General features: G+C 41.9%; 1 protein-coding gene across 5 annotated transcripts in view; it reads left to right on the top strand.

The window, feature by feature from the left end:
• Positions 1-27,296, top strand: part of INPP5B (inositol polyphosphate-5-phosphatase B) — a 219,723-nt gene that overhangs the window by 103,335 nt on the left and 89,092 nt on the right. For 3 of the 5 annotated variants that reach the window (XM_077295945.1, XM_077295947.1, XM_077295948.1), the window contains 4 exons: positions 14,811-14,901; positions 17,195-17,362; positions 17,547-17,648; positions 24,844-24,958. In XM_077295945.1, coding sequence (XP_077152060.1) covers positions 14,811-14,901; positions 17,195-17,362; positions 17,547-17,648; positions 24,844-24,958 — 476 coding nt within the window. Of the gene's footprint in view, positions 1-2,241; positions 2,265-5,768; positions 5,793-14,810; positions 14,902-17,194; positions 17,363-17,546; positions 17,649-24,843; positions 24,959-27,296 lie in introns of those variants that run through there. The other 2 variants (XM_077295949.1, XM_077295950.1) reach the window with 2 other exon arrangements.

Raw genomic sequence — 27,296 nt, 5'->3', positions numbered from 1 at the left:
GGAGGAGGTGAGATGAATGGGGAGAATGGAGGGAGAGATAAACATTTCCTTATTAGGCTACTTTCACACTAGCGTTTTTTTGCATACGTCGCAATGCGTCGTTTGGGGAAAAAACGCATCCTGCAAAGTCGTCTGCAGGATGCGTTTTTTCCCCATAGACTAACATTAGCGACGCATTGCGACTTATTGACACACGTCGCAACCGTCGTGCGACGGTTGCGTCGTGTTGTGGCGGACCGCCGGCTGCAAAAAACATTACATGTAACGTTTTTTGTGCCGATGGTCCGCCATTTCCGACCGCTCATGCACGGCCGGAACTCCGCCCCCACCTCCCCGCACCTCACAATGGGGCAGCGAATGCGTGGAAAAACAGCATCCACTGCCCCCGTTGTGCGGCGCTTGCACAGTATGCGTCGGTACGTCGGGCTGACGCAGCGCGACGGCCCCGTACCGACGCTAGTGTGAAAGTAGCCTTAGGTGTAGGGATTGGGGGGGTAGTAGAAAGTGAAGGATTGTAGGGGTCAAACATTGTTTGCAGTGACTGTATCCAGTTACCTTCAGTTCCCTTCTGGTTTATTTCTGGAATTAATTCTGAGCATCACACTTCTATGATACACTTATGTGATACACGGGGCAGACTGATGTCTTGGCAGACTTATGCTATGCAATATATGTGCAAAAAAGTGCATTCAGGTGTGAAGCAGAGAGGAGTGGTCTAGGACTTCCCCTAAGGGCTGTCCCACACATCCAGATAATTCCGGTACCGGAAAAAATCGGTACCGGAGTTTTCCGTGTGCCCGTGAGCTCACGTAGGCCATACGTGCGGCACACGTGTGCCGCCCGTGTGGCGAGTGGGTACCACACGGAGCGTGCAGGAGACAGCGCTAAAGTTTAGCGCTGTCCCCTGCATCGTGCTGAAGCCGCGATTCATATCTTCTGTGCAGCAGCGTTTGCTGCATAGAAGATATAAATAATAGTGTTTAAATGAAAGATCTATGTGTCCGCCGCCCCCCCCACCCCCTGTGCGCCCCCCCGCTGTTCAGAAAATACTCACCCGTGTCCCTCGTTGGCTGTCACTCCTTCCTGGTCTGGCCGCGGCTTCCACTGTATGCGGTCACGTGGGGCCGCTCATTTACAGTCATGAATAGGCGGCTCCACCTCCCATAGGGGCGGAGCCGACTATTCATGATTGTAAATGAGCGGCCCCACGAGACCGCATACATTAGAAGGCGCGGGGCAGAGAGGAAGCAACGGCAGCCAACGTGGGAGCGGGTGAGTATTTTCTGAACAGCGGGGGGGCGCACAGGGGGTGGGGGGGCGGCGGACACATAGATCTTTATTTTAAACACTATTATTCATATTTTCTCTGCAGCAAACGCTGCTGCAGGGAACATATGAATCGCGGATTCAGCACCAGTGGGGGGGACAGCGCTTACTGTAGCACTGTCTCCTGCACGCCACACGGACTGCAAACGGAGAAGGTCCATGTGTGGTCCGTGTTTTACACGGACCCATTGACTTTAATGGGTCCGTGTAATACATGCGCTCCCACGAACACTGACATGTCTCCGTGTTTGGCACACCGAGACACGGTCCGCAAAAATCAATGACATCTGCACAGATGCATTGATTTTTATGGGTCTACGTGTGTCAGTGTCTCCGGTACGTGAGGAAACTGTCACCTCACGTACCGGAGCCACTGACGTGTGAAACCGGCCTAAAAAAAAACAGGATGCAGGTGAACCCTTGAAGGAGACATAGGCTGTTACAACACAAGTGGAGTTCAAATGAACATTTGTACTTTTTTCTGAAAGGGTCCATCTTTTCAGACTATGTTTAATTGACCATCTGATAAGATGAACACTTTCAGAAAGGACAAATGGAGTTCTTTCATACCTCATTTGTGTCACAGCAGCCTAATCTCATTTTTGTCCTAATGTCATTTTTTGTGGTGGTCACGGGGAACTTTCCTTGGGGATTTCAAAACTTAAAATGACTATCATAATATCCACGAAAAGCCCTGTATATGGTTCATCCCAGTAAGCTGAAAAAGGAGATCTCTTTACTTACATGACACGTTTCGCATCATATACAGATTTTCACGTAAATACAGTACATGTACATGTTTTTTTTTAATCAGCGTAAACTCACCTGTGATTTGTGTTTCAAATCTGCAACATGTCAATCTCTCTTGCAGGTACTTACTTAGCGTTTTATGTGCAAATTTTTCCCATAGACTTACATTAAATGCGGAAAATCTACAGGTAAAAAACGCATATGCATGTTTAATGTTTCTGCAATGGAAATGTACCAAAAATGTATGTAATCCGCACCTGGCTGTATGATTAAAGTTTTGTCAAATATCCAGAAATATCAAAAAGAAAGCAGTTTTATATAAAACATGACGTACCGACAAGACTAAAAACGCACTAAAAAAATGCAATGTACAAAACGCTAGTAACCTAATTTACTTAATCGGTGCAGAAATGGTGCAGGAAATCTTCAACAGCAAAAACTCACGAAAAGTTAATCTTGGGAACATGGCCTTAGAGTGTGGCATGCTGGGAATGTTTTCATACCGACACTGTCTGTGTGAGAGAAGGCTTGGCTGATGGTCCATGGGCTATCTGATTTTAACATGGACAGCATACATGCGTAAAATGCGGTCATTTGGACCTTGCCTTAGGGACAGACTCTGCTTCACAATGACAAACCTGTAAATGTACCAATCTAGAGGTGAAATGTGCTCTGAAACTCCACAGTAGGCTGCAGGTACTTTGATCAAATCTGAGCAGAAAACCTGCAGCATTTCCAAAGTGAGTGTTCACCTATAGGGTGCCTTCCCACCTATAGGGTGCCTTCCCACCTATAGGGTGCCTGCCCACCTATAGGGTGCCTGCCCACCTAGCAGATTTAATGAGGATTATCGACATTGTTTCCGCAGAAAAATTGCGTTGTATGAGGATTTTATTGCAGATTTCAGTGTTGACTCGATGAGGCAAAAAGTGACTTTTTGTTTCATACGGATTTCTGAATTGTTGCCCAATGAAACATCTGAAATAATTTTGAAGTAATTTCCCATGAAAAGTGAACGTTCTCATACAGGCAGAATCCTGGTTCCTGTTACCTGAGGGATTTGTTCTTTTGAACTTTCTGTTGTGACTTCGCTAGTCAAGTGAGTACTCTAGAGCATGTGTCATGATCACCTGGCAGCTCCCATAAGAGCATGCAAAACAAAGCCATTTATGCAGGGCATCGTTTACATTAAACATATGACACGTGGAAGGAACATGAAATAGGATGGTTGTGCTTGCTGATTGTCTTCTTATAGAGCAGACTAAGACTCTCCAGCCTTTCTTACCTTGAGAACCACATCTAGTTCTGAGAGGGTCGCAAGCCACATCCAGAGCCCCTCAAGTAATGATATCCAGTTTCTGATCCCTCCCCAAAGTACTGACAAACAGTGCCTATTACCAGCACAATGACATCCAAATCTTTCCCACAGAAATCCCACAGAGGCAGTATACCTACCCTACCCCTATTTGGTGTACCCACAATCTTTTCTGCCTGGCAGTATCATGCTGTCTCCAGCATAGCATAGTGAAGTTGCCTCCCCACACCCAAATCTGCTCTTCTGCTTGGGGCTGCTCAGAAAAGTCACCATCTGTGGACCTGCTCTTTGTAGCTATTTACTAGACTTGGGCCTAATGCATCAAGCTGGCTGATAGCCACACATCACGGGCTCTTGAACCACAGGTTGGGGACACCTGATGTAGACTATATGGAGAAAAGGATTGGAACACACATCTAAGGCTATGTTTATATTGCGTTTGGACCTCACGTCTGTGGCTTTTGTCTAAATCCCTGAATATCTGGATTTGTACGGAACCCCTGATGGACCCATTTATTATAATGAGGCAGCTGGCGTCATTTTGTTCAGTGTCTGCTTTCTTGAGAAGGGCACAAAAGCATGGCTGACTCTCTGCCTCATTGCTTTTAAGGGCCTTGTGTTAACTCCAAATCCCATCTTTTCAGGGCTTTAAACAGTAGCCCTGAAAGAGTTACTAATGTATTGCCCAAACGCAATATGAGCATAGCCTTAATCGTTGTGAACTGTTTTAACATTCGGTCCTGTTGCCTAAGGTGTATAATATCCAGTCCTGCACCATGCTGCCTGCCTCTTATAAACATTTGTGAAAGAATGGTCGTCTAAAGACCTACCTACTGGAATAGGATGTCATCATTGTAACAAGTCAGTAAGTGAGATCTCCTCCTGTCTAAATATTCCACAGTCAGCTGTGACTTGTGTTATTGAAAAGAGGAATGAACTACTGCAATTTGACCACGTAAAGTTCCAGACTGGGCCGCCTGGTCCTGAGTTGCATAGTACATAAGTTGCCAACGCTCTGCTGACTGTGTGGTGGCAGATATCCAGGCTACAAGAACTGCACCAGCAGCTTCATGATTTGGATCTCCACTGCCCAGCAGCTGTGGTGCAGGAGGGAATAAAGTATTGGAGTTGTTTTTCGTGGGTTGGCATAGGCCCCTTATTTCTAGTGAAGAGAAATTTTAAGGGTATGAGTTTGCAGCATAAGTTTCTGCATCTATTGGAATGAGAAACGCTGTGTAAAATAGGCGCTTTTTTTGTTGCAGTCATCAGTATTTCGTGCTTTGCATGGTTTTTTTCACAATAGAGCATGTCACTTTTTTAATGTTTTTTTCAGCATTTTTAACCTATTGACATGAATGGGTGGTGAAAAAACGCTGCAAAAACGCAGGTTTCAGGTTTTGCGCCTTTTCTTGTCCCAAAACGTGATTCTGTAGAAGGGGACTTTTTTGCACTAAACTTTATCAGCATGCACAAAAGACAAATCTAGCATGCCAAAAACGCAGCAAAAAAAACTCAAGAAAAACCAAGCGAAACCTGCTTTTTTTTTTTTTTTTTTTCCTGCAGCTTCTTTCCAAGAGATCAGGTTTTGATGCAGAAAAAAAACGCTGAAAAAACACCTAGAGTGAACTTGCCCTTTAAGGAATCTCATTCACTTTGCTGGCACTAGAAAATCCTTCAGGTTTTTTGACAAATCTGTGTAGAAAAAAATGCGACCAAAAAAGACAAAACATCAAACGTGTACACAGACCCTTAAGTGTCGGAAACAAAGACATTTGCTTTCTGTTCTAGCATGACTGTACCCCAGTGAACAAAGGAAGGTACATAAACGCTGGCTGATTTTTGCTAGGAAACACAAAGCCCTGACCTCTGTCCCATTATATGGCTATGGATGAACTAGAGTGGAGATTGCGAGCCTGCTCATCCATCAGCACTGTCGGACCTAACAAATGCTCTTGTTGATGAATGAGCAAAAATTCCAACTTCTTTATAATTGGCTCATCTACAGTTATTAGTAATTGGCCACATGTATATAATGTTTATACATCTATCATTTCCTCCAAAAGTGAGTCATGACTCCACAGCCGTGGAGTTACAGATCACAAAGAGCAAATGCCAAGGAGAATAAATCTCAGGTTAGCATTACCTAAAGGTACAGACTTGGAAGTGGCTTCTCAGCTAATGACTGGACAGTCCCTTTAAAACCTGTCTGTCAGGAAACCACAGTACGTCATGTTGGACCCGCCTTTATGAATCAGAGCTAAGATCTGCTAATCCGCAGTGGTTTTATTCTAGTAGTCGTAATGAGCAGCCAGCTGTATAATCGCTTGTTCTCGCTGGAGCTGCCGGCTCCCACAATAATGGCTTGTTCAAACGAGCGATGATGAGAATTGGATTGATTATGGTAATTACACTTGGATCACACTCTGATCAGAGTGTCAGCTTAGTGTTACCCTATTGTCTCTGATGAAAGAATTGTAGCACAGGACAAAGTTTCTCCATTGTGTGAGTCCGCGGATATCAGACTGCACTTGGACATCATCTGAATGCAGTCTGATGATTTCCACAAACCCATAGACTTGGGTGTGTGACTTGTGATTTACGCTGCAAATTGCAGCATGCTATGTTTATTTTTTCTTTCTCTCTCATGCAGAATCTGTATAAGTCTGGGGTCCCAATAGCGTATGGCATCAGATGATCCTCTCATGCTCGAGCATCGGATGTGCTATGCTAATGAGCAGCATCGGATGCGATATGCTAATGACCCTTGGCTCCTGCTCTGCTGTGAGTGTGAGCCGAGTGTCAGTGCTCCAATTTTCTCGCATGAGAGGATCGCAGCACAATAGTGGAGGAGACGGAGAAATTAATTTCCCCGTCTCCTCTGCTGCTGGCGTCGGTGAGAATCGCACTGCCCTCGGGTGGATGTCTCATAGCCTTGTATGGGTGTTTGCCATCCGATTCTTTGGTGCAATTGTTTTCGCATGCTGGATCGGCATGATAAAATAATCACAGATGTGAGCTGCCCCATAGAGAAACATTGTGGTGAGTGCAATCCAATTGTGTGTTGTTTTTTTTTTTTTTTTTTTCATTTGATTTCATCACAAGTGCTAATGAACCCTGAGAAAAACACTGATCAGCAATGCCCCATAAATTAACATTGGTCCGAGTGATTTCCGATAAAACATTGGATAGCACTTGTCTGATGTATACCCAAATGTATTCCCAAAAGGGAATATCTGTTAGGAAACCACCTTTGTAAGCACTACAACCCCTTCCAGACTCAGGATTATAAAAAAAAAGAAGCAAAAAACAGCTGTATTTTAGGTTACTCACATTTCTATCTACTGAATTGATAATGGTTACGTTGGTGTGGGTTCCTCTGATTAGATTGGTGTATGTCCCCCATTCTCCCCTGATCAAAAGACCATCACCGAGAGGAGTTCAATGGGGTAGCAGATGGCAAATGCAACTGCCCAGGAGACTGCTGAGAAAAGTAGGCTATAGCTATGGCCACTGTGATAAGTGCCCCTGATTTTGTGCTTCTAGACCTCATTGTGTGGGAGGGTAGTTTTCAGTATCCAGCTACCTTTTTTTCCTTTTAGTATTGTTTGTGTTCATACAGTTGTCTTTGTTTTCCTGTGAAAGCTGGTCATTATTGTAATTTCCATAGTGGTAGTAGTTATCTTTCCATATACACCGTGTGCATTGCTTGTCTTCCACCACTCAGACGTATTTTCCATACATCTGTGAATTGAAATATTTCATCAAGTAAGTGGTGCATAGTAGATGGGTACACGTGCCACTTCATGCAGGATTATGCTATTATCTACGGGACCCCTTTCTGCCGCACAGCTAATGACATGGATGTGTGTCTATTCCAGTCGGATGGATTGATGATGGATAACTGAAGAACAGTGTTTTCTTTGAGGTACAGTCTCCTTAAACAAAGCACAGCAATTTGACCTCTATGTAGCCATTGTCTGAAGGATTTAACAGAAGTGAACTAGTGTGTATCACACCCCAGACTAAAGATCTGCTGCCTATGGTCACATGCCAATATTATCTATTGGCAACACTGAAAGCTGTCACCAGACAAAAGCATGAAACTAGCATAACCAAGGCCTCACACACGCTTTGGTTCTTCATGTATATGTTTTATAAGTGATTTTCATGAATAGAACATGTACCCATTATAGTCTATGGAGCTGTTCACGTCCTTATTTTTGCAGATCATGTGTCCACAAAAAATCAGCTATTTCTGATTTTGAATCGAGTTGCAGATCATAAATACACATACAAGTATATGGGTGCTTGAAAATCACAGACCGCACACGGAATGCTGTCTGTGATTATATATGCAAATTGTCTCTTCAGAGAGGAAGAGGACCAGAACTTTAGCGCCACCTATTGGAAGCAGCAATCCTACAAGTTAATATCGATCCTTTAATGAACCTTGCAATATGACCTAAGGATAAAAACCAAATCAGAATCTCAATTTGCAGACAGTGTTTCGGGGAATTGCCCCTCATCAGTGCAAAGTATGAGATCTGATTTGGCTAAATGAGAAGTTAAGACTTAAAAGAGCTGATATTGACTTGTAGGATTGCTACTTCCAATAGGTGGCACTAGAGTTCAAGTCCTCTTACTATCTGAAGAGATAATTTACATATTTAATTTCCCAGAGGAGCATGCAAGGCGTTTGTCTCCTCATGCTGGAGTGCCAGACCTGGCATATCACCTTACCCCTTCAATCCCTGTCTGTGATTAACATTATCGTGTAGAAGATTTGCAATTTATTTTTCTCATACGAGAAAATCGCTGATGAAACACTGATGGCAAAAACTTACACACAGATCAAAATCAAATCCAAAATATTGATAGAAATCGGATTGTGTTTTTAAGTACGAGAAAAATTGCTGACATAAGAATGAGGCCCAAGTCTGTCTGCCGGCCCGTTTCCCAAAACCAGAATCCTAGAAACTCCACCATAGAGCCCATTTTAAAAAGCAGTGGTCTTAACATTACAGGTGTCCTGCAATGCCATGCTGTACCTGGTCGTGAAAAAGGCATAGTCGTCGAAGTGTGGTGACCATATCTGTGGCTGCTGTTTGGCTACCATGTAGTAATTATCAAAGAAATAAAACCCAAGTTTGAATGAAGTGTGATTTCGTGGCTGGATTAATGTAGGGAGAAATGTACAAAGAATACCTGATGCAGGATAGACAGTGGGTAGATATAAAGATTGTGTTATCAGCCATAACGCAGGTAAACATGCCCCATCAGTCAGGAGCCTTCTAGTATGTTTCCAAATAGTTTGGGTTATTTATGGTGAACCACAACTTGTGTGCATGAGCCCCAAATGTGTTATCTCTGAGGAAGAGGTTGCATTGAGGCTGAGTGGGACTCATTTGTATTCTGCCTACAGGATAAGGCAAGTTTTAACATTTAGTACAGCTACAGTCTTACAACTGAATTCCTCCACCCGATCCTTTTAGTCTTCTTCTTGAATGAAATGCATGCTCAGTCCAACAAAGTGCAACGGAGGGGACTGAGGCAGAATGGCTGTTGTCTGGTCAATCAACGGTTATTGAAACTCTATGACTGCTTTTGGGATCTTGGTTTCACACCTGTGACCATGGCTGATGAGAAGATTGAAAGGTGGTCTTCAATGTTTACAAAGGAACAGTGACTTGAGCGCCATGTCTCCTTCATTATGCAGATGTACCCAGGTAGGACCCTTCTGAGAAAGTAAACACTGTCTGCCATAAAGGCTTCCATACACATTAAGCCCCCGTCACACTAAGCGAGGTCGCTAGCGAGATCGCTGTTGAGTCACAAGTTTTGTGACACAACAGCGACCTCAGTAGCGATCTCGCTATGTGTGACAAGTAGCAGCGACCAGGCCCCTGCTGTGAGATCGCTGGTCGTGTCGGAATGGCCTGGACCTTTTTTTGATCGTTTAGGTCCCGCTGGGTAGCACACATCGCTGTGTTTGACACCTTACCAACGACCTCGTTGACTACAACGTCACACAGGACGTCCCTCATCGAGGTCTGAATCGTCATAATAGCTGCCATGTGACAGGGTCACAACGACCAACGACATCGTTGTACAGGTCGCTACAGGTCGCCGCATCGCTGCTGCATCGTTGGGAAGATCTCACTGTTTGACATCTCACCAGCGACCACATAGCGACGCAGCAACGATCCCTGACAGGTCGTATCGTTGTCGGGATCGCTTTAGCGTCGCTAAGTGTGACGGGGCCTTTAGACTTATTTATATAGTGCCATCATATTCCCCAAGGCTTTACAGACATTATCATCATTGGGCCTCCTAATCTAAATTACTTACCAGTATATCTTTAGAGTGTTAACATAAGTTGCTGGTTGAACAATCATTTAACAACCAATCATAACACTGACACCTCCACATTTTAGTTCATGTTGCCTTTTGCTGTCATTCTACCTGGCCACACAAGTTCATTGATTCCTGTCGACAAACGAACAGTCTTGGAATAGAATATTCATGGATAAGCTGTCTGTTTTTTGTGTTTTATTCTTACGTTCACAAGATCTTTCACTCAAAGACAAAAGATGGCAGGTGATTTGTCAGCTAAAACGATTGTTCACCACTTTCTACCTGGCAGTTGTTCAGTTTTTGTGAAATCGTTCAATTTCATCAACTTTTAATCTACCGTGTATGGAGCCTTAACTCCTTAGTGACTGAGCCAATTTTGACCTTAATGACCAAGCCACATTTTACCATTTTGACCAGTGTCACTTTATGTGGTAATGACTCTGGAATGCTTTATCATTTTTAGGGACCACACCACATTTGAAGTGACTTTGAGGGGTCTATATGACGGAAAATACCCCAAAGTGACACCATTCTAAAAACTGCACCCCTCAAGGTGTTCAATACAACATTCAAGTAGTTTAACCCTTCAGGTGTTTCTCAAGAACTGAAGCAATGTGGAAGGGAGAAAATGAACATTTAACTTTTTTTTTAATTTTCACAAGGGTAACAAGAGAAAATGGACCACAAAATTTGTTGTGCAGTTTGTCCTGAGTACGAGATACCCCATATGTGGGGGAAATCCACTGTATGAGCGCACGGCAGGGCCCGGAAGGGAATAAGTGTCATTTGAATTTTTTTAATGCAAAATTTACTGGAATAATAGCGGATGCCATGTCGTGTTTGGAGAACCCCTGATGTGCCTAAACAGTGGAAACCCCACCCCTCAAGGATTTTATCCAAGGGTATAGTGAGCATTTTGACCCACAGGTACAACACAGAATTTGATAACATTAGGTCATCGTATTGAATAAGTTGTCTTTAGTGTTGAGCGCAAGTGCTTGCTACTACAGTTAGCATCGGGTTCTTGGGTATGCACTAAATATCGTGGGTGCTTGATTAACATGCTCTAGCCCCTGCCCCAATAAAATGTGGGGACTCGCAATGCTTCGTGCATACACAAGCTGCCAAAGCAAACTGGAGTAGCGGTCACTTGTGCTCAGCACTAGCCATCAGATCATCCTTTTTTTTAATTTACTTTTGAAAACCCCCCAATTCTAACTCCAGCCCTAACTGCAAACAATGGAAAAATGTATTTTATAATTTTTATCTAAGGCGGTGACAAAGGGGGGTTTGATTTACTATTTGCTTTATTTTGATCCCTGTGATAGACCCTATCACAGTGATCAACAGAAACCAATAGGAAAAAATCCCTATTGTTGCCGAGTGATGGCTGGCAGATCTCGGCAAGCGCACTGCGCATGCGCCCGCCATTTTTTTCCAGAAAGATGATGCAGAGGGCCAGGGGATGAAGGAGGAAGGACTGTTGGATGGCGGAGATATCGGGGGTTCTCGGGGGACCTAATTTCTCTCTTACCTGATATGTTAGGTCATATCAGAGGAGATAGAAATTAATTTTTAAATTGGACTTTTTTTTTAGTGATCGCCATTATTCGGTGAATAATGGCAAACACAAGACTGGACAGTAATATTTGAGACTGTGGTCCCAGCTCTCTTCAGGTCATTGACCAGGTCCTGCCATGAAGTTCTGGGCTGATTCCTGACCTGTTTCAGAATCATCCTTACTCCACTAAGTGAGATCTGGCATAGAGCCCCAGACCAAGGAAGATTGACAGCCATCTTGTGTTTCTTCACATTTTCTAATAATTTCACCAACAGTTGTTGCCTTCCCACCAAGCTGCTTGTGCAGGTCTACAAATGTCAGTGTGGTTTAGTTAGGAAATGCTAGGTTCGTTGCTTGTCAGTAATAGCACTTACTATAACTGTACTGCTAGACGGTATGTGAATAACAGACTTTATGTGAGATGATTGACCACAAGTTCTGCTTCCAGACAGACCAGACTAGCTTCCTCTGTACCATCCAGTATCACAGTGGTAAATTGTCGTGTGTGTGTGTGTTCAATATCTCACTAAATACAAGAACAATGTCCAAAATTGTTACAAAAATGAGTTTTATAGAACATTTTTGTTAACCCATAAAATGAAAGTAAGTTTAATAATATAACTTTCATTACAAAATCTTCCAGTTTTTCTCAAATTAGTTGATTCAATCATGAATACAGTCCACATAAAAAACTACTGTCTAGTATTTTGTATGACCTCCTGTAATTAACAAGTTGGTGAGATTTTACAACATGTAACTTTTCCCAGTATTCAAGAATGACCTCTTGTGGAGCCTTTATGCTGGATGGAGAGTGGTGCTCAACTTGTCTATTTAGAATTCCCCATAGATGTTTTGTTTGGGTTTAGATCAGGAGACATTTGGCCACTGAATCACTTTCACCCTGTTCTTTTTATTTTTTTTTCAGAAATGTTACAGTGGCCTTAGATGTGTGTTTTGGATAATTGTTGGGCTATGTTCACTCTCTGCGGTTTTGCAGCATTTTTTTAATGCAAATTTTAATCTGGTTTTTACAGTACCAGCAAAGGCTATGAGATTTCAAAAATCTCATGCACACATATTGTTTTTTTTCCTGACTGATTTGGAAAACCGCTGTGTTTTTGAAAACTGCAGCAGTTCACTTCTTTCAGTGTTTTTGCAGTGTTTTTTTCACCCAGCAGAAGCACTCTCAATATATTCAATATAAAGCAGCACATTTGTGAATTTATGATGGCATCAATGAAATGTAGCTCAGGTAGCTTGCAGTCAGGTATGTTTCATTCTGAAATCTTAGATTACTAGTACAGTCCAATGTGGTCCCCAGTTGATGTTTGCCCACCATGCTCCTTATGACTGACCGGTCTCGTCCGGTGTGTGCTTAGAAAGCAATGAGTAAGTGCAAAAATGCAGGTATCAGGTTTTGCTGCAAAAACCTTAAGGAAGTTGTATCATGAGTTTTTGGGGACTCTAAACTTTATCAGAATGCACAAGACAACAAAAACGCTGTAAAACATGTTTGTGTTTTTTTTTTGTAGCTTCTTTGAGCAGTTTTTACCTGCCGGAAAAAACGCAACATGTGAACATAGCCTTATGTTGGAAAAATGCATGTCTACCGAGGACACGGATTGATGATATCATCTTCTCTTTCAATATAGAGCAGTACATCTAAGAATTCATAATATCAATGAAATGTATCTCCTTGACAGCTGAAGCACTCATGCAGCCTCGCATAAGGATACAGCCACCACCATAGTTTACTGTAGGCACCATGCATTTAGAAAAAAAATTACATCTACCAGTTGGTGCTAGTGACATCTTCTTTCAATATAAAGCAGCACATATGTGAATTTATGATGGCATCAATGAAATGTAGCTCAGGTAGCTTGCAGTCAGGTATGTTTCATTCTGAAATCTTAGATTACTAGTACAGTCCAATGTGGTCCCCAGTTGATGTTTGCCCACCATGCTCCTTATGACTGACCGGTCTCGTCCGGTGTGTGCTTATAGGAAGAGACCTGTTAGTGATTGGTTAAGGGACAGGGAGAAGCTGCTGGTTACCAGTCTTGGATTAGTCATCCGAGACATATTCAGAATGTTTTCTCTGAGATGTTGCAGCGTTTGAGTAAAATATATTTGGCCATTGTCTGGTTTCATGCTGCTTTTTCTTTCTGTAATTCTTCTCACATGGGAGTATATATTGGTGTACACTCATCCATTTCTAGAAAATGGAGTGTTTTTACTAAAATTAATGAATCTGTATGTAATTTATATCTGATCCGTGTACCTGTTGTTTTTCGCAGTGACTGGCGTATTTCAGTTTCTCTCTAAAAGACAGCCCATCAGTGTTCCTGATACATTATAATCCATGACATCAGCGTTGGGGATTCATAGTGTGGACTTTTACCTATACTCTTGTTTATAATAAGGCCATTTAGTATGTACCATTACATTCGCTTTAACAGATTTCTGGGATGGTAAAATTTGTAACTAGTATTTAGGAAATAATTCGAAATTTTACTTGTGCTCCGTCTATGTATTGGCCGTGATATTAGGATATCAATGCGGGCACCGAAAAAGCCCAACAACCAGAGTATATTTAACATAAAACTCTATTGATATATAATAAAAGTAAACAAAGGTAAAATTACAGCGAAATGCAGTGCTCAACACTCCATATTTCGCTATCGACCGTAGTTACCACCTTGTAATTTATATATGGTATATATGACTCCGATTACAGAGTAGAGTATAAAGTGGTAAGTGCCGTGAATCTAACGTATTATAATACAAATACTAAATCATAGAAAATATAGACTTGATTATTGTTAGTATATAATATATCATGATGGATGCTGCAGAACAAGTTATGATTCAAGATAAGATGCACTTACATGTGTATATATAGTGGTTACAGTAGTGTATCCGCTGCCTTAACGCGCGTTTCGCCTTTTCTTAGTCAGGGGGTGTGATATGACACCCTTGAATAGATGTGGAAAATGATCATCAGTCAGCCACCTTCATTCTCGGCATTGATTATGTGTCAGCACATAAGCCGGTAGTGGAGCTGCTGGGACCGCTGCTGATTTCTCCTATGCTGATTTCTGAAGTGGCATTTGTAGAAAAAATATTGATCCAACTAATACTAAAGTGTGAAGGCTGCCTCACTGATATTCTGAGGATGAACGCATCAGTTGAATATGTTAGAACAGTATAATAGGAAGGCCTTTTAAGCATGGGAGAGTTATAATTTTTGATTTTGTATTTGTAGAATTGACCCGTAATTTACCATTTTAGCAAGAATTATGTCCGCAACTTCTCAGTAATGTAGTCAGACATCTCGGTAATGATCTGAGATTTATAGTAAGGAATGACGCTACAAAGGCTGTTGCTTCCCATCTATAGTTATCCTGATGGTGTTTATGTACTGTGTGCACGGTGTGGCTGTAAAGGCAAAGCACTAACCCTTCAGCGCCATGGCACATTCACAGACTTTCTGTTCCATCGCAGAGCACAGTCCTGAACAGCTCCAGCAGAACGGTCAGTGGTTGATGACTGCCCAGAGACATGAGCCTTCACGCTCTCCACACACTCTACCCAGGTATAGGAAACTTTGTTTTTATTATTTTTTTTACTTTAGTCTTTTTTTTTTTCACCAAAACAACTTCTAAAATAGTTTTGCGTGACTTTATGAACACATTGAAAGAATAGCTGCAAAATAACAAACATTTTTAGCTTTCACCTCCATCATTCACTATGCCGTTAACAGATTGTATAATATTAGATTAAGGTCTAAAGGATATCCTTTCTCATTGTAGAGTGTGACATGCCAGGGTAACGAGACTTATAGGCCATGCAATGCTCCTGTGGGAAATTAAATATCCAAATTGCCTCTCCAGAAAGGAAGAGGACTTCAATTCTAGTGAGATTCTGGTTTGGCTCATGAAGTGGTCGACATTGACTTTTAGGATTGCTACATCCAATAGGTGGCATTAGAGTTCTAATCCCCTTCCTCTCGGAGGACGCAATGTGCCCTAATAATGCCTAGTTCACATGATTATTTTTTTTCATGTGCACATTATCCATAATTATGTGCACAGTACATCAATTCAAATGCTTACCAGTTGCTGTCTTCTTCTCCTGTCCCCAGCACTGTTCTGTCTACAAAAAAAAGAAAGGTCTCCACAGTGCTACTTTACAAACAACCAGCATGTATCAGGCACTGGCTGTATTATCCTGATCAGGTGTGAAATGCTGCGGCCTTTCAGAAAAAAACATACTTTTAATGACTGCCGTGGACCTGGTTGCATGACATACTAGTAGGACAGATGGGATCCTGGCGGCTTCTTGCCCAGGGCAGCGGGCAGGGAGAAGACATCGGGCACCTGCCTGTCTTACTAGTATGTCATGCAGTCCGGTCTCCAGTGGCTATTAAAAGTATGTTTTCCTCTGAAATGCTGCAGCGTTTGAGAGTCAAACCCACCTTGCTGGGACCAGACTGCCAGTTCCTGGTACATGCTGCCCTCATGATATCATATATAAATATATATAATTTTTTATTTTTTTTACGCAATCGGAGCACAGCAGCATTTTTAAAAATCTGCAGCATGTCAATTCTTTCAGCGTTTTTGCTGTGGATTTTAACTGTGGAAAGGGAACACTCTGAAAAACCTTGACTTTATTAACTTGTACTCTAGACAAATCACGCATGCAAAATGCAGCTATTTGCAGCAATTTTACTGCCAAAAGTGAAGGTTTTGGCTTCAGTAACAAAGAACGCTGCAATAACGCCATGTGTACATACCCTAAGTGTACAGCTATTGGGGTAAAGCTAATGAAGAAACACTAGCAGTTTTTCACAAGTCCTACTAGTAGTGAAATATTCATGGCCTGCATTAAAGATAACTGATATTTAAAACTATAACGTTCTCAGTTTGTTTAAGATCATGGGTATAGGGAATCAGTGTAGAGGATGTAGAAAAAAAGAGGAATGGAAAGGCAGGTTCTAGTTTCAGATCAATATTCACTGTGGAATATAGCAGTTGTTTAACTTTCCTGGAAAGCAAACATTGTCTTCATAGATGAATTACACTGCCGATCACTGGTCATAGGAGTAAAGCCTGATTAAACCACTGCTAAGTCAGGGCACATAGGATGTGTGTAGTTATTGTGCACTCATTCAAATACAGGAGCCACTGAATTCACAGTCGCCTTGCTGGATATCCATCAATGCTTCATTGCGCATGAATGTTGGACTAGTTGTCATGTGCCTACTAGTCGGCCACTCCATGTAGCCACGCCTTCACCACTGATTAGCATCTTTTTGCTTATACATGTACACAAAGTTGCCAATCGGTGGTGGGGGTGGGGTTATACAGGGCTCAGCATTCTGAGTACTGCTAGATCTTCAGCAGAGAAAACAGTAATTGTATATAATTGACAGCATTCAGACCAGTAAGTGACATATTGCTGGAATCTGTGTCCCTACATCATGCTTCTCTCTGCTTACATTGCAAAAATCTGTATAGATATACTGAGTTTACAATTTGTCAATATGGCATCAATTTCTAAAATCTTCCCTGCAAGCTTCCAGATAGAAGGAACCCTTTTTTCCACTATCCAATTAGCTAAAATAAAGCTGTCATCTGTCATCCGCTTGGAGTCAGGATGTGCCCTTCTTTAATCCATAAACTGCCTCCTTTAATTTCTCTACATGAAATGAGCACAAATAATACAGCAACTAGTCTAGTACTGGTGATTTGTACAGGCAATAATTTATTCTTCTTTGCACTAGCTTTCATTTATCCCCTTTCGTTTGTCTGAGGTTTACCAAATAAATTCTGACCCTGTGGTTTTTTTTTCCCTTTTTTTTTTTTATCATTTTCAAATCTCAGACTTCATAAAACGAGATCTGACATTACCGACATGGTCCGAGCAGCAGATGTGATCTCTACTAACAAAGTGGAAATGTTACCCTTCCCCAAATTTGGTCTGCGGGACAACTTAATAAAGTCTGAACTCTTAAAGAAAGAACCAACCTATACATCCATTCAAGACTTTAGGTACCGTGAATGTAAACTGTATTTTGATTGTCAAAATATCAGAATATTTGTTACATCATGGGTTAATTTTAATATGCGTGCCAAACAGAAAAGTAATCTCAAGTAATATAGTAAATTTCATCCCAATGACAGTCATAATTACAATATGTTTACAGATTAACAAGATTTTTCATGTTTATTACAGGTTTTTTGTTGGAACATACAATGTCAATGGACAGTCCCCAAAAGAGGACTTGCAACCTTGGCTCAGAGGGGATCCTGAGCCACCTGATGTCTATTGTATTGGGTATGTACTAAAAGTCTAATTATATTCTTAAAAGGTATTGGAATATCTTATAGATGAAGCATGTTGCTTACAAAGTATTTCATATGCTAAAACTGGGCTCCTAAACTTATTCCATCACAAATGTGTATATGGGTGCAAGCTAGTGTGGTTCATAGGCTTCCCCGTACACCTGAATAGCAAATAGGCCTAACTATGTGTCCCTGTATAATTAGTAAGAGCTGGCGCTGACCTATGAGATTATTTAAAAGGAATGCTAAAAATAATAGCAATTTTGAGAGATTGACAATTCCAACTTTACATTGAAACATATACTTACAGATTTTTTTTCCAATTTTTTTATTATTTTCTCTATTTAATTATGAGCGCATCCATTTTGCCAGAACTGTCACTCTACTAGTTGGTTATGTTGACCAAGATTTCCCAATATAAAGTGCAGCCACCACCTTTTAGGGTCTCTCTCTATTTTTTTTTATAACAGTATTTTAGTATGCTGTACATAAGTCCCTAATCCTCTCTGCATAGTACTAAATGTAAGTTTTATTATACCCCATACCATGTGGTCCAGTCTGATGGGTGTCGCTGTTCTTCCTTTGGCACCTCCTCTTCACAAGCGTTGTCCGCCGGCCCTGCTTCATGTGACACATGATTGAGGGACACTGTGTGGATGACGTTTGACACATCATCCACATGGAGCAAGGCAGGAGGACAGTGCTGGTGACCAGAGAAGGAGGCACCGAAGGAAGACCAGCGACGCTCATCGGACCTGACTGCACTGTAGGGGGGTATGAAAAAAGTTATATTTTATACTATACAGAGGGTATGTTATGAACGTGTACACACACACACACACAGGTAATGTAAAAAGGGAGATTCAACCCCAAAGAAACTCCGCACCTATACCCAACTTGTCCCTGTACACACTAGAAAGGACCTAGCCACACAATTAAAAACACCTCTACGGACCTAGCTATGTAAAAGGACATCGAGGAGTTGATTGTACTTCCTGAGGAACTATAGGCCAGGCTGCAACACACTGCAAACAAGGAAAGAGGAAAGTGAGAAGTAAGATAAGAAAACCCATGGCGAGAAACGAAAACGCAATCATATTGGGTAGAGAGGAAAAACTTAAAAATAAAGGGAACAAGTAACCGTCTAGAGACCTAACAGTGGTAAAAGATAAAGATGCTGGGCAGGAAGCAAATAGACTTACTGCAGGAATACAACTGGAGTTTACCAAAGGTAAATCACTTAGCTGAAGGGCTTGAACTACTGAGTGCACATCCACCAAGAGGTATAGCCAGCAAGGAAGTGCAGTGAAGGGTAAACCCAACTCGGAAGGGCAGACCAAATGAAAAATGAAAAAACACCTGGAGAGGAGCAAACCAAGAAGGGAAAACAAAGACAATAGAAACCAAAAACAGTTGGACAGGGAAGAAAGGGCAGCAGCTCAGCAGACATAGGAACCAGATCGAATCCCTAAACCAAACCGTGACAGGGTATTGGAGATGTACAGAACACTTACTAGAATACTGGAAGAAAAAAAAAAGGTCTTAAAGCTTATGTTGGGAAAACCTGGTGACAGATTCCCTTAATTGGGAAGGCGTATCCAGGGAGTGACTTAGTGTGTGTGTGTGTATGTGCCACATAATCTTCTTTTCTCATGATGCCATCTATTTTGTGAAGTGCACCAGTCCCTTCTGCAGCAAAACAACCCCACAACATGATGCTGCCACAGTGTTTCACAGTTGGGATGGTGTTCTTTGGCTTCCAAGCTTCTCCCTTTTTCCTACAAACGGAACGATGGTCATTATGCACAAAAAGGTCAATTTTTGTTTCATCAGACCACAGGACATGTCTCCAAGGATTAAGGAATTTGTTCCTGTGTGCATTTGCAAACAATTAGTCTGGCTTTTTTTAGGATTCTTTGGAGTAATAGCATCTTCCTCCATCCTCTTCACAAGGTCTTTTGCTTTTATCCTTGGGTTGATATGCACATGTCGGACCAAAGCACGTTCATCTCTGGGACACAGAACCCTTCTCCGTCCTGAGTGGTTTGATGGCTGGACATTCCCATCTTGTTTGTACTTGTGTATAATTGTTCGTACAGATGAACAAGGCACATTCAGGTATCTTGAAATTATACCCAAGTTTGAGCCAGACTTGTGCAAGTCCACAATTCTCTTCCTGATATCTTGGCTGATTTCTTAAGACTTTCCCATGATGCTACACAAAGAAGCAGTGTGTTTCAGGTGTGCATTAAACTACATCCACAGGTGTGTATCTAATTAACAATCAAAAGCTTCCAAACACATGACATCATCATATGGGCAGTCCAGAAAGGTTTAACCCCTTAGTGACAGAGCCAATTTGGTACTTAATGACCGAGCCAATTTTTACAATTCTGACCACTGTCACTTTATGAGGTTATAACTCTGGAACGCTTTAACAGATCCCGCTGATTCAGAGGTTGTTTTTTCGTAACATATTGTACGTGATGTTAGTGGTAACATTTCTTCGATATTACTTGCGATTATTTATGAGAAAAAAAACGGAAATATGGCGAAAAATTTTTAAAATTTTGCAATTTTCAAACTTTGTATTTTTATGCCCTTAAATCAGAGAGATATGTCACAAAAAATAGTTAATAAATAACATTTCCCACATGTCTACTTTACATCAGCACAATTTTGGAACCAAAATTTTTTTGTTAGGGAGTTATAAGGGTTAAAAGTTGACCAGCAATTTCTCATTTTTACAACACCATTTTTTTAGGGACCACATCACAGTTGAAGTCATTTGGAGGGGTCTATATGATAGAAAATAACAAAGTGTGACACCATTCTAAAAACTGAACCCCTCAAGGTGCTCAAAACCACATTCAAGAAGTTTATTAACCCTTTACGTGCTTCACAGGAACTGAAACAATGTGGAAGGAAAAAATGAACATTTAACTTTTTTTTACAAACATTTTACTTCAGAACCATTTTTTTTATTTTCACAAGTGTAAAAACAGAAATTTAACCATAAATTTTGTTGTGCAATTTCTACTGAATAAGCCGATACCCCATATGTGGTTGGGCGCACCGCAGAGCTTGGAAGAGAAGGAGCGCCGTTTGACTTTCTCAATGCAGAATTGGCTGGAATTGAGATCGGATGCCATGTGACGTTTGGAGAGCCCCTGATGTGCCTAAACAGTGGAAACACTCCACAAGTGACACCATTTTGGAAACTAGACCCCTTAAGGAACTTATCTAGATGTGTGGTGAGCACTTTGAACCCCCAAGTGCTTCACAGAAGTTTATAACGTAGAGCCGTGAAAATAAAAAATCGCATTTTTTCTACAAAAATGATCACTTTGCCCACAAATTCTTATTTTCACAAGGGTAACAAGAGAAATTGGACCACAACAGTTGTTGTGCAACTTCTCCTGAGTACGTTGATACCCCATATGTGGGGGTAAACCACTGTTTGGGCGCACCGCAGAGCTTGAAAGAGAAGGAGCACCGTTTGACTTTTTCAATGCAGAATTGGCTGGAATTGAGATCGGACGCCATGTCGCGTTTGAAGAGCCCTCGATGTGCCTAAACAGTAGAAACCCCCCACAAGTGACCCCATTTTGGAAACTAGACCCCTTAAGGAACTTATCTAGATGTGTGGTGAGCACTTTAAACCCCCAAGTGCCTCACAGAAATTTATAAAGTAGAGCCGTGCAATTTTTTATTTTCTCAAGGGTATCAGGAGACATTGGACCCCAAAATCTGTTGACCAGTTTGTCCTGAGTATGCTGATACCGCATATGTGGGGGGGGGCACTGTTTGGGCACCCATCGGGGCTCGGAAGGGAAGGAGCGCCGCTTGGAATGCAGACTTTAATGGGATGGTCTGCGGGCGTCATGTTGCATTTGCAGAGCTCCTGATGTACCTAAACAGTAGAAACCCCCCACAAGTGACCCCATTTTGGAAACTAGACCCCCCAAAGAGCTTATCTAGATGTGTGGTGAGCACTATGAACCCCAAACTGCTTCACAGAAGTTTATAATGTAGAGCCATGAAAATAAAAAAATTTTTTTCCACAAAAATGATCTTTTCACCCCAAAATTTTTACTTTCACAAGGGTAACAGGAGAAATTAGACCCCCAAATTTATTGTGCAATTTATGCTGAGTAGGTTGATACCCCATATGTGGGGGGGACCACTGTTTGGGTGCATAGCAGAGCTCAGAAGGGAAGGAGCGCCGTTTTGGAATGCAGAGTTTGATAGAATGGTCTGCGCGTGTTATGTTGCGTTTGCAGAGTCCCTGATGTACCTAAACAGTAGAAACCCCCCACAAGTGACCCCATTTTGGAAACTAGACCCCCCAAGGATCTTATCTAGATGTGTGGTGAGAACTTTGAATGCCCAAGTGCTTCACAGAAGTTTATAATGCAGAATCGTGAAAATAAAAAATATATTTTTTTTCTCCAAAAAATATTTTTTAGCCCCCAAGTTTTTATTTTCACAAGGGTAACAGGATAAATTGGACCCCAAAAGTTGTTTTCCAATTTGTCCTGAGTATGCTGGTACCCCATGTGTGGGGGTAAACCGCTGTTTGGGTGCACGGGAGAGCTCGGAAGGGAAGGAGCGCCGTTTTGGAATGCAGACTTTGATAGAATGGTCTGCGGGCGTTATGTTGCTTTTGCAGAGCCCCTGATGTACCTAAACAGTAGAAACCCCCCAGAAGTGACCCCATTTTGGAAACTAGACCCCAAAGGAACTTATCTAGATGTGTGTGTGAGAACTTTGAATGCCGAAGTGCTTCACAGAAGTTTAGAATGCAGAGTCGTGAAAATTTTTAAAAAAAATTTTTTCCACACAAAAGATTTTTTAGCCCCCAAGTTTTTATTTTCACAAGGGTAACAGGAGAAATTGGACCCCAAAAGTTGTTGTCCAATTTATCCCGAGTACGCTGATATCCCATATGTGGGGGTAAACCACTGTTTGGGCGCACGGCAGAGCTCAGAAGGGAGGGAGCACCATTTGACTTTTTGAGCGCAAAATTGGCTTTCGTGTTTGGAGACTCCCTGATGTACCTAAACAGTGGAAACCCACCAATTCTAACTCCAACCCTAACCCCAACACACCCCTAACCCTAATCCCAACCCGATCCATAATCCTAATCACAACCCTAACGATAATCACAACCCTAACCCCAAAACAACCCTAATCTCAACCTTAACCATAACCCTAATCAAAACCCTAAATCCAACACATCCCTAATCCTAATCTCAACCCTAACCTCAAACCTAACCCTAATCCCAATACACTCCCAACCTTAACCCTAAACCTAACCCTAATGCCAACCCTAACCCTAATACCAACCCTAGCCCTAACCCTAACGCTAGCCCTAACCCTAAATTTAGCCCCAACCCTAACCCTAACCCTAGCCCTAACTTTAGCCCCTAACCCTAGCCCTAACCCTAAATTTAGCCCCAACCCTAACTTTAGCCCCAGCCCTAACCCTAGCCAACCCTAACCCTAGCCCTAACTTTAGCCCCAATCCAAACCCTAGCCCTAAGGCTACTTTTACACTTGCGTCGTGTGGCATCCGTTGCAATCCGTCGTTTTGGACAAAAAACGAATCCTGCAAATGTGCCCGCAGGATGTGTTTTTTACCCATAGACTTGTATTGCCGACGGATCGCGAAGGATGGCCACACGTCGCGTCCGTCGTGCACTGGATCCGTTGTGTTTTGGCGGACCGTCGTCACAAAAAAATTTCAATGTAACGTTTTTTTGTACGTCTCGTCCGCCATTTCCGAGCGCGCATGCGCGCCCGTAACTCCGCCCTCTCCCCCCCCAGGACATAGACTGGGCAGCGGATGCTTTGAAAAACTGCATCCGCTGCCCACGTTGTGCACAATTTTCACAACGTGAGTAGGTACGTCGAGCCGACGCATTGCGACGGCCCCGTACCGACGCAAGTGTGAAAGAAGCCTAACCCTAACCCTAAATTTAGCCCCAACCCTAACCTTAGCCCTAAATTTAGCCCCAACCCTAACCCTAAATTTAGCCCCAACTCCTCTAGCTGCCGGCCGTCAGATCGGACGGATGAAGAAGCCGGCGGGCAGGAGGGGACGCAGGAGGACCCAGGGACACCGGTAAGTATAACAGGGTCCCCGAATCCCCCTATTTCTCTGTCCTCTGATGTGCGATCACATCAGAGGACAGAGAATTACACATCACTTTTTTTTTTTTTTTTTGTGGCCGCCGGTAAACAGTTAATTACCGGCGATCGCAAAACAGGGGTCGGTAAAAACTGACCACGATCATGTTTTTTGGGGTCTCGGCTACCCCCGGCAGCCGAGACCCCAAAGATCTTCCGGGTGGCGGGTGCACTGCGCATGCGCCCGCCATTCTTTGGCCGGAACAAGATGACGGCGCCCATCGGGAGCCACGAGGAGCACCGGGGGAGACAGGTGAGTATCGGGGGGCGATCGGGGACCCCATTTTTCTGTCCTCTGATGTGAGATCACATCGGAGGACAGAGAAATTAAATGGGAAATCGCGTTTTTTTTTTTTTTTTGGCGACCTCCGGTAAACGGTTAATTACCAGCGATCGCAACCCGGGGTCGGTAAAAAAAACCCCGAATCATGTTCTCTGGGATCTCGGCTACCCCCGGCAACCTAGACCCCAGAGAAAATCCGACTCTGGGGGGCGCTATTCACTTTTTCCACAGCGCCGTTAATTAACGGCGCTGTGGTTTAAGTACCCTTAACTGCCGCCGTTAAAAGGCGTATCGGCGGTCGTTAAGGGGTTAAAGGCAAAGTAATCTTATTGTACATAAACTTTTGACTACGCAGTAAGTAATAAAATGCCTTAAATATTCTCTCTCTCTCTCTCATTGTTCTGGCATTTGGGAAATATTAATAGTTATGGTAATCCTAATTGACCTAGAACGTGAAAGGTTTATTCTGATTTCATGACAGATATTGAGAAAAACATGCATATGTGTCTTTTTATATAGTAAATGTAAACTTATGGTTTCAACTGTGTGTGTATATAATGTATGTATGTATGTATGTATGTGTGTTTAATCTAGTAACTTGGCTTACACTGTGGCTCACTTTCTGACAATGCATTCCTATTAACTGTTGTAAAATCCCATTGACTGTGATTGTGTTTGTAAGATGAAAATCAAAGCTTCCTCTCACTCCCAGATTTCAAGAGCTTGACTTAAGCAAGGAAGCATTTTTCTTCAATGACACGCCTAAGGAAGAAGAATGGTTTAAAGCCGTCTCCGAGGCGCTACACCCTGGAGCCAAATATGCAAAGGTAGAAGAAATATTATGATTTCAGAGTGCCATAACAAACAGTTTTCGTCTGTGTTGTAGTATATATTTGTATCATGTATGTGTGCTCTGTCTTCATACACGTTGATACGGTGTGTGATCCGACATACGGCATAAACCACTTCTGTCTCCCAAATAAGCAGACTGTTTTCTGTAGTCTAACTTGTTTATTGGTAAACATGAGCGCGGTAAAACTATAAGAATACAAATGATATGGGTAAGTATTGGGCAAATAATAACACAACTGCAACTAACAGGGAAAGCATACAGGATGATGCAACTTCTACATATAACAGGTGACTGATAATCACATTTTCTGTGTACTGGCTGCTATACAGTTAATCACACTCTGTACAACACTACATTGGAAGAACAGGGATAATGATCTTACCGGATAAACTTAACCAGGATGGCAAGTAAGGTATTTCCACCACAGCAGATAAACACGTGTGTCTCGGGAAGTACACAGAGAGAAAATGGAATTTCGCTATCCCATGATGCAACACTCTGATTATTACTAAAAAACACAGGTAATAAATTTAACCACCACTGGGTGGTGCTATAACACAGCAAAAACCAAAACACTAATAGTAGTGAAACTTTAATGCATGAAACGGAACACCCTGTCCTTCGTTAGAATGGGCAGAACAATGTGTATATATACCAGCCATTTGCCTATTCCTATAGCTCCTAGTTTTCTCCTTGACACAGCCTCATTTTCAAATCTGACATTCCAGTTGGTTGTAATACCTTTTAAAATGCCTTTACATTCCCAGTGATACTAAAACTGTGTTTTTATTTTTGAGGTTTTTTTTTTCATGACACTCTGGCCATGATTCATCAAGCCCAACGTGAACAATGCCGGACTTGATGAGCGGGGGTGTTGGAGTCAGACACTGCTGATTCATTAGGAGACAGGTCTGAAAAGTGGCACATGCCTCACAAGAAATCTTACTCCAGTCTCAGTCAAATTTTCTGGTGTAAAGTACGCCACATCCCATCCTGTCCATGATCAGTCCATTTTGGCAGAGCTGGACAAAATTGGTGTGAAAATGCCAAAAGTCTTTGTTGTGCAAATATTTTTTCCTAGTTATTTAACTCTATATTTATGACGTAGTCGCTTTAATGAATCGGTGCCATTGTGTTTTGTTACTGGTAAATTTATGTCAATACGATTTGTATTTATTTATAACAAAAAAATCTAAAAGTTAATGACAAATTTGGAAAAGTTAGTAATTTTTTTATATGCTTATAAGCCGGATACTTATATCAATCAGAACAGCTAAAAAATAACAATCGCCAAATGTTTTATTGACATGGGCATCTATTTTTTTTAAGGTCTTTCTGTTTTTGGAGTTGTTATAAGGTTTATAAAATTAGCGGTTTTTTTTCATATGTTTTTAACAAAACTTCCAAAAACTGTTTTCCACGGCTAATATAATTCAAGGGTTATGTATTCTAAACCTTCTGTTACCACCACCCATCCTCCAGCAATGTACTCTATCTTACAAACTGCAGCCCTCAAGTATTCAAACCCTATTTCAGCAAATTTATAAACCCCTCCGGTGCTTTTCAGCAATTATTGCAAAGTGGGATACGACAAAAAAAAAAAAAGTTTAATTTTTACAATATATAATAGGCCCAAATCACTTAGGAGTGATTGCCTGTGAGGTCAGAAACAGCTTGTAGCACATAAACAACCCTAGTTACCCCTCCTTCTGTAAAACTAAAACAAAAACTCTAAGCTGTTTCCCATGATCCTACAGTCTGTGGCAAATTTTTTTTTAAAAACTTCTGATTTGCCTTACTCCAATATGTTTTATTTTAACTGAGCACTTTATTGACACATCAGTAAATTATGCATATTTTTGCATAATATAATAATATGGGTATTGCTTGTGTTACCCAGTGTAGGCATTCATATTCCTCCCATCTCTCGTCTTATATACAGTTAGATCCAGAAGTATTTGGACCTGTGACTGACTCTTCGTGATTTGGGCTCTGTGTCCCACTTTTTACATTTAAAATTAAACAACTGTGATGCATTTGAAGTGAAGACTTTCAGGTTTAATTAATCCCTTCACGACGTGCCGAACATGAACGCCGGAAGCAGATGTATTGAGAGAGCTCATGGGGAGAGCCTGCCCCATACTTGGCAGGTGATGGCTGCATGTTACAGGCAGGACCTCCCTCTAACTATTGTTTACCTTGTAAATGCACTCTCAAACTTTTGACAGTAGCATTTAACATATGCCAGCAAGGGGAGCATCATTCCATGCGCATCGGCGGACCCATGACGTAATCGCAGGCTGCTGATAGGT

Source organism: Ranitomeya variabilis, chromosome 3, assembly GCF_051348905.1.
Source record: "Ranitomeya variabilis isolate aRanVar5 chromosome 3, aRanVar5.hap1, whole genome shotgun sequence".
Lineage (NCBI taxonomy): Eukaryota > Metazoa > Chordata > Amphibia > Anura > Dendrobatidae > Ranitomeya > Ranitomeya variabilis.
Note: the sequence above shows the minus strand (reverse complement) of the source record. Positions and strands in the feature narration are given on the sequence as shown.